Genomic DNA, 12,384 nt, shown 5'->3' with positions numbered 1-12,384 from the left:
TTTGAAGGACCTATGATGGGAATGAAGAGATGAGTTACAAACTGGGTGAACGTATTAGGAAATCACATTTCTGAAAAAAAAAATAGCATCCAGAATATAAAAAGAATATATGATATAATACTTTCAAAAAATCCCAATAATAAGAAAATGATTTTGTTAAGGGCAAAAGATTTGAACAGACCTTCCACCAAAGAAGATATAATAGCAATTAAGCACACAAAAAAGTGTTCGGCCTCATTCGTCAACAGGGAAATAAAAATTAAAACCTTAATGACATACAGGTACACATCTATGAGAATGGCTTAAAATAAAAATTCAGACATTACCAAGTGCTGGTGAGGATGTGAAGCTATCAGAGTTTTCATTCATTGTTGGGAGGAATACAAAATGGTACAGACACTTTTGAACATAACTCATTTCTTATATTGTTAAAATTGCACTTGCCAGACGACCCAGCAATCTCACTCCTGGGCATTTACACAAGTGAAATGAAACTATATTTGAATGTTTAAGGGAGTTTTACTTATAATCACCCAAACTGGAAACAGTTAGAATGTCTTCCAAATGGAGAATGAATAAACAAACTATGATCCATCCATACAATGACAGGATTTTCAGTAATAAAAAGGAAAGAAATACTGATACATATGATAATACAGATGAGACTCAAATAAATTAAGCTAAAGAAAGTGAAAGAAACCAGGCTCAAAAGTCTACATAATGTGTAATTCCACTTATATAATATTCTGGAAAAGGCAACACTGCAGATACAAAGAATAGCTCTGAGTTGGACTTGAGGAAGGGTTAGCTATGTAGAGATGTGGCAACACTTTAAGGCAATGGAACTTTCTGTATCTTGAATTGTAGTGGTGGCAAGACATGTCTGTATGCATTTGTCAAAACTTGCAGAACTACAATAAAATGGGTGAATTTTACTGTATGTAAATTTTTTTCTCAATTACATGAAAAATTGCAAAAACAAAAAACAAAAAAAACAAAAAACAAAAAAAACCCCACCAAACTCAAAACTGCATAAAGAGATAGCAGAAAACAGAGGGTCAAAAAGTACTAGAGAATGGCAAGACCAGGGATTGGATGTGGGTGTTGTTTGCATTGAGTAGTCTGGGAGGCTTCTCGAAAGAGGTGGCAACTGAGTGGCAACTTAAATGTCAGGAAACAACTGTCATGGGCAGATGTGCAAGCAGAGCCTTCTACAAAAGCCCAGTGAGGGCCAACGGCTGAGGTAAAACAAGCCTCCCAGATAGCAAGAAGAGTGAGAAGTCGGTGCTTAGTCTTTGCTGTAAACCTATTTTTAAAAATAGAAAAAGAAAGAAAAGAAAAGAAAAAAAGGAAAGAAAGAAAAAGTTCTTTCAGTGAACAAAAATCTGGATCATCATCTCAGATCTGAATTTAGGCTATGCATAATCAAACTTACTAAATATAGTGGGTAAATATAGATCCAAGGCTGCCCATAAAAACTCCAGGAAGGGCATGGGAGTGGGAAGGGGGACAGGGGAGGGGACGGGGAGGGAGGTGGAAGGCGGAAAGCACAAAACTAGCCTGCCCATGGCTTTGGATCGACGTGGGACTTACTTCCTCAGTATCATAGAAATCACCTTCTCTGTTTTAGGTTTGCTTAGAAGATAGCCCCAAGCCAATCAATAAGTAAAATGAAGGCCCGAGAAGTCCCTCAACGTCCAAGTTCATATTTCATGTTCGAAACATGCACTCTAAGTTTTATGAGGATGATTAGGTTGATTTAAACTCTTTTTTTTTTTTTTTCCTAACTTGAAATACGCATCCTAAGTTTATTGGCAAGTCTATTTCTTGGTGCTGCTTAGACTGGCTCTTCACAGCTTCCTGCATGTGGCTCAAGAACAAGTTCTTCTCAATTTGTGGTTTCTCTTTATTATGATTTTAGTAAACCCAACAGTGTTGCTTTCAAAGTATTTACAAAGGAAACTTAACAAAACCCTACCTCACGTTTATATGTATGCATATGTATGACACAACACAAGGGCATGCTAGGAGTGAGCTTCTATTTACAATTGTAAGCTGTTTTCACAGGTATTTTCACCAATCAACACTAGTTTCTAGCTGAGCGATGTGTTAAAGAATTTTTGCCTTATTCATGTAATGGAACAATATGATGTCAGGAATGTTCTTCATTGGCAATATTTGATGACTCTTAATGTAGTTAAGGAAATAAAGCTGGAACCTTTGTCACTTCTTTTAGGTTGACAATAAAAATGTACAGTGCGAGATACCAACGAGGCCTCTCTTTTACTTTAAGGCGTTTGTTATATGTCACATGTCAACGGTGATGAAAGATGATCTTTGCAAAGAGCAGGTTTCCCCTGGCCCAGATGACTCTTATAAAAATAGATGTCACATCAGCAGGACAAGTTAATGAAGCCCACGGCCACTGGCTGATGGCAGAGGGGGGTTGGGGGGAGAAACTGGAGTAAACCACAGGGATGTATCCTCACCCACAGCTGGGACCTTTCCCCTCTGCGGCTTTGGCTCACTCTGGCCACTCTGTTTGAAACAGCCTTGCCCGTCTGTCCAGCCCAGCATCCTTCCTACATCACTACGGGGCATCCCTTCCAGTGGACCCTCACCTGCACGCCTTCTGCCGTCCTCCAGGCTCACTCAAAGATGCTTTCCCACCTTTGACACATCTCCTGTCCCTCCCTTAGTCTAACCCCTTCTCGCAGCTCTATATGACCTTGTACCCTAAACACATACACACATCCTCCTCTTCTATTAACCAAGATCTTTGTGGGTTGGAGGAAGTCCGATTCACTTTAATGTCTAGCAATGCCTAAGGGTACACCTCATGCATCAAAGGTGCTGAATAAATGTATATTGCTTAAACACATAACTTGATCCCGAAGGTAAGAGTCTTTGTAATTATGGAATCAGGCTTTAGACAACCTTCTGAGTGCCTTTCAAGCAAAATAGGCAGGAACTGGGAAACCCTGCATTGCAGAAGCATGATATTGCTGCCTATAGCAGCTCCACCTATACCCAGGGCAGACATTCCTAATCGATGCCAGCGCTCTTCCCCACCCTACCAGACAGGCCCTCACTGACCTTCTCAACCCAAACTCTAGGAAGACATCAGTCTCTGGGAGTGAACACAAGAGATAAAAACTGTGACTTTTAAGGGTGCCAAAAAATTGATAGTATTTCCAAATCTTTGAATGATCCCAAAGATATGTAATATTTATGAATTTGTAATTTTGCTGAAGCACAAATTTGATATGGGTATACGTTACATATATATATACATATATATATACACACATACATATATATATATATAAACTGTGGGTGTGGGTGTCTTTTTTTAACCATTTAGAGAACACATCTCCATGTAATCAATAACTCTCCTGATGTATTCCTTACAAATGTTTTTCATCCTCTTCACCTTATTTCTGGAAATGTAAGTACGTTCTTTGTGTTGCTTTTTTAAGAAATGATGTGATGTAGGGTAGACTCTATTTTAGTGGAAAAACTTAGTAAGCTTACTACTTACTCCTGTCCTTCAATCTATAGAATTATTAAGGGGATTGTTTAATTATCAATTTATTGTGTTTTGTGGGGGAAATTACACTGCCATAGTGTCTGCAAATTTGAAAGTGACCTCAAGGCACGTCTGCTGTGAATATCAAGTGTAGAACATGGATTTTGGGAAACCTTGAAAACCTCGGTCTTTCAGGAAGCCATCCCATCATAATTAAGATAAGGCCGAACCGGAGTCACGGTTGGAAGGAACTGGTGTCAGGAGCTGCTCTGAGATAACCCCCAGCCTGCACACCTGCAGGATCTGTCATCACCTGAGGAGGCCCAGGACAGATCCCAGGAAGCCACCCTTGATGTCAGTAACAGGACACCCTGAATGAAAATGCCCTGTACAATAAATGTATCACATCTCATAACAAGAAGTCCAAAGGTAGAAAGGATCCCAGGATTGGTGACAGTACCTTGGTGACTTTATCAAGGACTGAGGCTCTTGTTCTCTTTTCCTCCACCTTCCTCCATCCTGGGCCAGCCTCCCTTATGGGCACAAAGCCACAGTGGAAGTTACAGGAGTCACACCCAGACACAAAGACTATCATCTCTGGCATCTTGTCTCAAAATAATGATGACAGTTTACACTTACATAATACTATGTACCAGATACTTTCTACGGGCTTTGCAAATATTAACTAATCTTTATCCTCACCACAACCCCATTAGCTCTGTATTATTAACTACGTACTCTTACTAACCCCATTTAACAGATGAAGAAATGGAGGCAGAAAGGTTAAGTAACTCTCCTGACAACATAGAGCTTGTCGGTGGTAGAGCGGGATTATCAACCAGGCAGCCCAGAGTCTGTGCCCTTAACCTTTACTATGAAAGTCTTCCCAAAAGCAACCCTTTAGGCTTGACTGGCCAGAACTGAGTCACATGGCCATCTCCAAACCAGTCACCAACAGGAGACATTGCCACAGAGATCAGCCAATAGAGATTTATCCCTGAGCTAGAGATAGACTCCTCTTTCCAAAGGGAAAGTAGAATTTTATTCCCAAAAAAGGGAGTTGGACATAAAACAAGCAACTGGCATCTCTTGCTATGACATACTGCCCAACAACACTCCAGCTTGACAAATTCTATTTCCCCTGCTTTGATAAGGAAAAGGGCATGTTACACCATCGTTGTTACCCAGGCATGTATCTCTACCTCCCCTCTTGCTTGCAAGCACTCCCAAACTAGGAACAAATCTCACAAATCTGCCTATTCCCCACAAGGTTTGGTGCAGGGCCTTGCACATAGAAAGTGTTCCAGAAATGTTTGCTCATTGTAATTGAATTTTCTTTCTCAAGTCTACTTAATTGAAGAGGTCAACAGTTGGCCATGCTCAAGGCAGGCAGATAATGCATTTTCACATTGATCTAACAATCAAATGAATTCTGAGAAGCTTCCCTTGCCATGCAAAATAGCATAAAATCACACATTAACATAGGTCAATGTGAAAGCCCGAATTTATTAAATTGTTAGTGTCTTGCACTCAGCACCCTTGGAGGTAACATTAATGTCATATTTTTATTATGACTTGACATTTCCACTATACTTGAAGAAACCCATCAGAGATTCAGAAGAGAGCAGACTGCATAATCTGTACCGCCCTGTGCAAAAGAAGATGCGGACACTGGTCTGGGTATATCAGTGAAGCTCTCCTTTCCTGGGCCTACTACTCTAACTTTCAGTGGATAGGTGACCCCCAAGAGATTGCAACTTCCCAGGATTGGGAGTGGGTGAGAAGGCGACCATGGATTTGCCCACTGAACTTACTGTGATCACATGGGCCCAAAGCAGGGACTTGCACTGCCTTGCCCCACCCCAAGAAGCAGCAGGATGGGTGCCTGACCTTGACCATACTTGTGCAGTGCAAGGTGGAGTGTAACAATAGATCCTGGGCCACACCCACATGGGGGTGATTCTGTGGTAATCAGAGGCAGGAGCAGGGACTGGCCTGGAGTTTGGTGGGTGAATGAGAACCCTCTCAGAGGGACAACAGAGAAGCAGGTGGGGGTGCCTCCCCATTATATTTCACTTACAAAACACAAATTCAAAGATAAAAGTACTATGGGCAGCCCCGGTGGCTCAGTGGTTTAGCGCTGCCTCCAGCCCAGGGCATGATCCTGGAGACCTAGGATTGAGTCCCATGTCGGGCTCCCTGCATGGAGTCTGTTTCTCCCTTTGCCTGTGTCTCTGCCTCTCTCTCTGTGTGTCTCTCATGAATGAATAAATAAATAAAATTTATTTTTAAAAAGATAAAAGTATTATGTATTTCAAGATGATGACCACAGGGCATTAAACCCCAAACACTTCTGAGCATAGGACCCAGTGAGATTGCACTTATCACACACCTTGGCCATAGAGTTGTGCTATATATAGTACCTTGTTGCAACTGAATATCCATCCATGGGGGAAGATAGACACCATTTTAAGGCATGCTCTTTTGCAAAGGCTTATTGAATGAATGAGCTTATCTAACAGGATGGGAGAAGAAATCAGGCAGTGAGGAGGGTAATTGCTCCCCGTACAAGTGTTCATCCCATATTCCATTCAGCAGCTCCTTTCCTAAATGTATGCCATGATGGCTTTGGACTCTATCCTACAAACAATGAGGAGCCTATTCTTCATGTTTTTAAGTGGAGGAGCAGCATCATCGATGGATCTCTTTGGTGGCAGTATATGGAGGAAGAATTCTGGGAAGAAGAAACTCTGAGGAGGCAAATCAACTCAACTCTAGATTGACTATGACTGAAATTAACGTCGTGGCACAGGGGCTAAAGGTGTGGGCTCTTTTGTTAGAGGTACCTGGGCTGAAATCCTGCTTGTCACTTCTTAGATAGACTTGGGCCAGTCACATGCCTTCTCTAGCTTCACCTTCCTTACCTGTTGAAGTAACAGCGAGAGGGTTCTTTGTGAGGGCTGAAAGAAATGATTGAATATGACACACATAATACAGCGCCTGCGTCATTACAGGTAGCTAGTATTGTATTATCATAGGAAATGGATTCTTATTGGTTCCTCTTAGTCTCACATTTACATACTATCTAAAGCTGCTGTGCTTTCTGGTATAAGAAGGAAAACCCCACCCCCATCTTCAGGACTTTCTCCCCTCAGCAGCCCATACTTCCTTGGAGCAGAAGGGGGTGGCTGTTCCTTCTCCTGCTTCATAATCTTATCTTCCACCTTCAGGCAGCAATCTCCAGACCAAACTCTCCAATATGGATAGCACCCTGTCTACTGTACAGGAGGGACTCTTGGCTGGGTCCCTCATATATGAAAGGAATTTAGAAAAATCCTCTCTGTGTTCAAAGCATCCTTTTAAACATACGGTCTTGCTGAAGAAAATACCTCGTTCATGTGCTCATCCCTTCACTTATTCACCCTCTCCTGCCCCAAGTCATTAAGGATGAATTAAAGGATGAGACTTAAGGGAGAAATAATAATAAATATAAATAATAAATTAGTTTGATATTTCACATATATTGTCTCCATTAAAAATGTAATTCGCCATTGTTATAATAATGGAATAAGTAAAATAATATATGGACATCCCACCTATCTAACTTACCAGGATACAAATTATTTGGGGAACACAAGAACAGCAGTCGTACCTCAGAAGCACCAGAGGCTGATCACACCATTTCCCAGGTATTAAGAAATACCTAGAAATCAGAGTAGAAGACTAGGTTCATCAAAACAAAAAATTCTAGGGCCACATTCTTTCAAACTTGGAGGCACTGTGATCTTTAGAATCAGGCACACTAGGTTTGCTTGTGTGGGGATGTAAATGCCACCATCACTATTTCAGGTTTTCTTCTTCCAGGCACATAAGAGGACCACATTTCCTAGGCCCCTTGAAGTTAGGCATGGCCATGTGACTTGGTATGGTCCATACAGTGTGAGCAGAAATGAGGCAGTCCCCTCCGGGTGGAAATATTTAAAAGATGGCGTGAGGTTCTCCTCCTCCTTCCTAACTGTGGAAGTCTTGCTGAGGTGACAGCGTCACTACACAGTAAAGCTGCTTTCAGCCTGAATGTCTGAATATCTCAGACATTCATATATGTCTGATATATAACATTCATATATGTCTATTCATATAATAGAACTCCCCTGTTAACCTATGTTATACGTGTAGTTTGAGCAAAAAACAAACCTTTGTTTTAACCACTCAGCTCTGGGAATATGTCTTATAGTGGGATTATTAAGCCTCTCCAATACAGCGTCAGTCCAGGCTCTGAGGATACATAAATAAACAAGATGGGCAAAGTTTCCCTTTCACATAATAATGGGAGGGATACATATAGTAAACATATAAACAAACATAAAATTTTGGAATGTGTAGAGTGTGTAAAGAATAGAATACCGGGGGATGGGGTATGGAGGGTCCTGGAGGTTGCTGCTGCAGCAGTAGCCCTCAGAGGAACCTCACCAGAATGCTGGGCTCTGAAATGGGGCAGAGGGAGCCAACCGAAGATTTAAACAAAAGAATTCAGGCAGAGATTTAACAGCAATTTAAGAGTTCGAAGCTGAGGTTGGTAGGACTGAAATCTATCCCATCTACTGGTTGCTTTTGAGAAGCAGACTGTATGTGGGCAAGAATAGAAGAAACAGGAATATCCTGGTGCAATAAAACAATGAGGGATGGGGTGTTGGGGTAGGCTGACAGGGATGGGATCCAGGATCACTTTTGGAGATGACAGAAACAGAACTCACTGGTCGATTGATGGGTGGGGGTAGGAGAGAAAAAGAAGAATCAAGATCAACTCCCAGGTGTTTGATCTGAGCAACTGGTTGCTATGTACTAAGATAGAGAAGAGTAGATGGGGAGGGAAAATCAAGAGTTCTACTGTGAGTTTTGGGGGGTTGGAGATGGCCACCTGACGCTGAAGTGGAGTTATCAGACAGGCGGTTAGATGTATGCATGTGGACTCAGGAGGAGATGGGGGTTGGACAATGGAGCATAATTAAAGCACAGGTCCAGGTGTGGTCCCTTAGAAGGTAGTGTAGAAAGGAGAAGAAAACCAAGAGTAGGAAACTCTAAAATGTAAAATTAGGAGAAGAAAGGGTCATCAAGAAAAGAGAGACTGAGCAGTTGGCCCAGTAAGATTGGAGGGGGGCAGTGACATGGAACATTAGAATACCTTGCTTCAAGGAGGAGGGAGGAACAGTTTGTGTCATATATGGCTGTCAGGTCAAATATGATGGAATCTGAGACTTGGCCATTGGAACAAATAACATGGACGTTGATTAGAGCCACTGCAGAAAAAAGAGCAAAGGGAATTATGACAAAGTGGAGAAAGTAGATCTAAACAGCTCTCCCCAGGAGTTTGAATGTGCAGAACAGCAGAAAAATGGGGTGAGAGCTGGGTCCCTGTACCCAGATCTGCTTTGACCACGTGCATAACCTCACATCCTCCAACTTTGGTCAGACTGGAGCCCCATCTGGGTCTTTACAGACGATGTATGGGCTGAAGTCTTTTCCTGAATCCTAGCCCCACATGTGGGGACATACAGCTGTCTGCCATATGATCCTGAGGACACCTCTGCCTACCAGTATCTCCACTTAAAATAAGACTAAACCACATGCTCTGCAGAGATATGGACAAAAAGAGAAAGGAAAACATTTAATTTTGTCTTCACAAAACCAGGGAAGTGCTGTGCACTTGACAGCAGTCAATGACAATGCTGTGAGGTCCCCGAAAGGTATGATCACCAAGAAGATGAGTGGTGATGGCAAGAAAGTCAAACGCCTTGCATCGGCAGTGATTAAAAGCAGGGTGACAGTCACAAGGCTGGGAATTATCAAAATTTAATTTTTGAATTGTCAATACAGTTACATGGTTCAAAACTCACCCTGTAAAAAGGATGTACAGTGAGGTCTCCATCCGACTCCTGTCCCCCAGCCTTCCCATCCCGTCCACATCTGCAAAGTCAACCAATGTTCTCAGTTTCTCGTCCTTCTTCCACACACACGTGCAGATACACCAGCATCCTTTCCTCTCTCCATCTTCTGGCTCAAATACTATTCCACCCTACGTACTCTTCTGCGTCTACTGAGCCAGAAGTTTGGCAACACAGAAAGAAGTGGATTTTTGCAGCTTCACCTAACAGCTACCGAATTCATGCTAAATATTTTTAGGAAAGTTTTTTTATTAGGTAGTAGGCATGGTAAATGGAGTCTAAATTGAGTTCTCATATGTCTGGGAGCATCTGTTGAATGGGGTGAACCCGTGAAGAAGGGGAAGGTTCCCAGGAGAACAAAAATAGGAAATGTGACATTCGTGCCTAAGCATTCTCCCACAAGTTCCCAGGGACTGTCACGGAACCTAGTCATCACTGATGTGTTTGCTTGCCATAACCCCATCCCTCCCAGCGCTTCTGGGAAGGCTCTGCCCTCCTGCCAGCACACCCACAGGGGTCCTTGGCTGGCTCTCTCTGCAGTCCATCAGCTGCCAAGATCACCACCTGTCCCCTGTCAAAATTGGCCTCGAATTGCAAATGCCTCCCTTCTGGCTGACCATCCTCCTAATGCCTCCACCGGGATTTACTGTGTAAATCAGGTCCCCCATTCCCAGTTTGACGTCTCGCTGCCAGCTGTGTGTCTGAGCCCCTCTCCTAGCCAGGGGCATGTGCCTCTTGAATGTGAACCAATTCTGATGCTCGGGAAAAAAAAAAATAGAACCCAGTTTTTAAAATTATCATTTGATATGCCAAGTGAAATGAAGCTCATTTTCAAATGATTCCCAGCTGTCATAATAGCATCGTGCCTGGATGGCTCAGTCATCACAGAAGCAAGGAGGGCAATTTGATGTCATATTTGACCTGATAACAGGAATTGTGATTGGAACTCAACTTGAGATACTTAGAACAGCTACTTATAATCACATCAATTAACATTTGTGCGCTGCTTTCCTGTTTATAAAGCACTTTTATGTACACTGTCACAATATGTTAGGAGTGATGGTGGCTTTAAGGAGAGAACAAAACTGAACGATTCTACTGCCTGAGCTTAGACACAGGAAGGAAAACAGTTTCTTACAAAAGGAAATAGCAAACACAGACCACGGTGCTAAGCACAAAAAGAATAAGCACTACCTGTGCCAAACCCAAGGAGGCAAGAATGAAAACGTTGCCAATTCCAGAGGGATGCTCCGTGGGAGGAGGGTCAAGCCAGGCTGAGGCCCTGTACCCACGTGCTCGAGACTGAGGGCTGTTCAATGGTCAGAACAGGCTGTTTGCTCCTTCACTTCTCACATTGGCAATCCATGGCTTTGGATTAAAATATCGATACTGCAGGTGAGCCAGAAGAAAATACCTAGTGCATTTAGGCTTCTCTGCCTAGCCTCTCTCACGGCCACATTCTTGGAGGCTGCTGCCTGACGCCCATCCCTGCATTTGGCTGCTTCTTCCCCTCTTTCCTGGAAAAACACTTACCTGCTCCCTGTCCAACCTGCCCCCTCTTCCAGTGGTTTGGGAATAAACATTTTCCTCGCTGTTGATGACTCAGTGATGGGCATAGTTGACAAGAACTGCATTTCCTGGGGAGTAGGTGCTCATAGGTGTATTTAGTCTCAGAGGCTGAAATGCAGTGACGTCCATACACACTGTGGAAGAAATCTGCCTGAATCGTGTCACGGCGATGAATGCCAAGCAAAGTCCTGATTCAGCACATCTGGTGATTCTGAAGAAGTATTTTCTTTGTGGCACTTTCCGCAAAGAGTCTTAGGGAACTGGCTCGAACACATCTTTGTGTCTCTGCTCTCCACCCCCACTGCATTTGCTTATCCAATTCCCTTGCATACAGCAGGTAATCAATAGATGTCGCTGAATGATTTTCTTAGTTGGGAGCCTGATGAGGCTCCATGGCTGAACTGACACAGTAGGCTTTGCTTTCACGTGAACTCCTCCTATATAAAGCCCTTGTCCTGATGAGCAAATGAGAGCTGACTTGTTGAGAGGATTGATTCTCCTCTCCTTGGGGGTAAGCGTAAGGATATGCGTGAGTGCTAATGGTACGGCCAGAATGTGACGAGCCCAGTTGTGTGCATGCATGCACAAGGCGTTAGTACTTTACTCCAGGTCTACAGGAACTTCCCAGCACGGGACTCTTCTCACCAGAAGCTAGCACCAGGACTTCTTTCACCTCTGACGGTTCTCTCCTCAGGCTCCCCTCCCTCCAGAATTCTCATCTGTCTTATCACAGTTGTACGCAAATGCCTCAGGGAAAAATTGACCTTATTTCTTGGAGAAAACCGGACTGAGGCCATCCAGGGCAGGGTGCAAGGTGGAGGTAAGCTCTTCTAAATGAAGACCAGGGATGGACCAGAGAATGGAACAAGAGCAGGAAAGCTGTCAGTGAAATCAAGACTGACCTAGCATTCCTGGTATACATTTGAGGAGTTTTTGTTGTTTTTTTTTTTTCCCCTGCAAAGTCCCAATAATGCTAAGTCTGTAATTCCTGCAAGACTTATCGTGGCCCAGAGATGAAGAAAGGAGCAGGGATGGGACATAAGAGGCAGGAGAGGAGGATGATTGCAAGGAGAAGTTAAATTAGAGCAAAGAGAGGGGTTCTGTAAGCGGAATCAATGGAAATAGGATTTATCAGTAGCCCTTTTCCTAGGTGGGAATGTGTCTATCTTTCTGTCTCTGTCTATCCATACATCCACCCACTCATCCGTCCATCCTGCCTTTTTTTCCCAAAAGAATGTACATTAGTTTCCAAGGATAAATTGTATATGGTGATATCATATAAACTATAATTGAGCAGAATAACCAAGAAATACTAGAATGGGGGCAAAATGCAGCCAAGACTTG

General features: G+C 43.0%; 1 protein-coding gene across 2 annotated transcripts in view; it reads left to right on the top strand.

The window, feature by feature from the left end:
- Nucleotides 1–2,270, top strand: part of LOC609469 (histone-arginine methyltransferase CARM1-like) — a 250,915-nt gene extending 248,645 nt beyond the window's left edge. For both annotated transcript variants that reach the window (XM_038527174.1, XM_038527176.1), the window contains one exon: nt 1,631–2,270. In XM_038527174.1, the coding sequence (XP_038383102.1) occupies nt 1,631–1,640 (10 nt within the window). In that variant the 3' untranslated portion in view covers nt 1,641–2,270. The remainder of the gene's footprint in view (nt 1–1,630) is intronic.
- Nucleotides 2,271–12,384: the final 10,114 nt, after the last annotated feature.

Source organism: Canis lupus, chromosome 1 (assembly GCF_011100685.1).
Source record: "Canis lupus familiaris isolate Mischka breed German Shepherd chromosome 1, alternate assembly UU_Cfam_GSD_1.0, whole genome shotgun sequence".
Lineage (NCBI taxonomy): Eukaryota > Metazoa > Chordata > Mammalia > Carnivora > Canidae > Canis > Canis lupus.
This window is presented reverse-complemented; position numbering and strand designations above follow the sequence as displayed.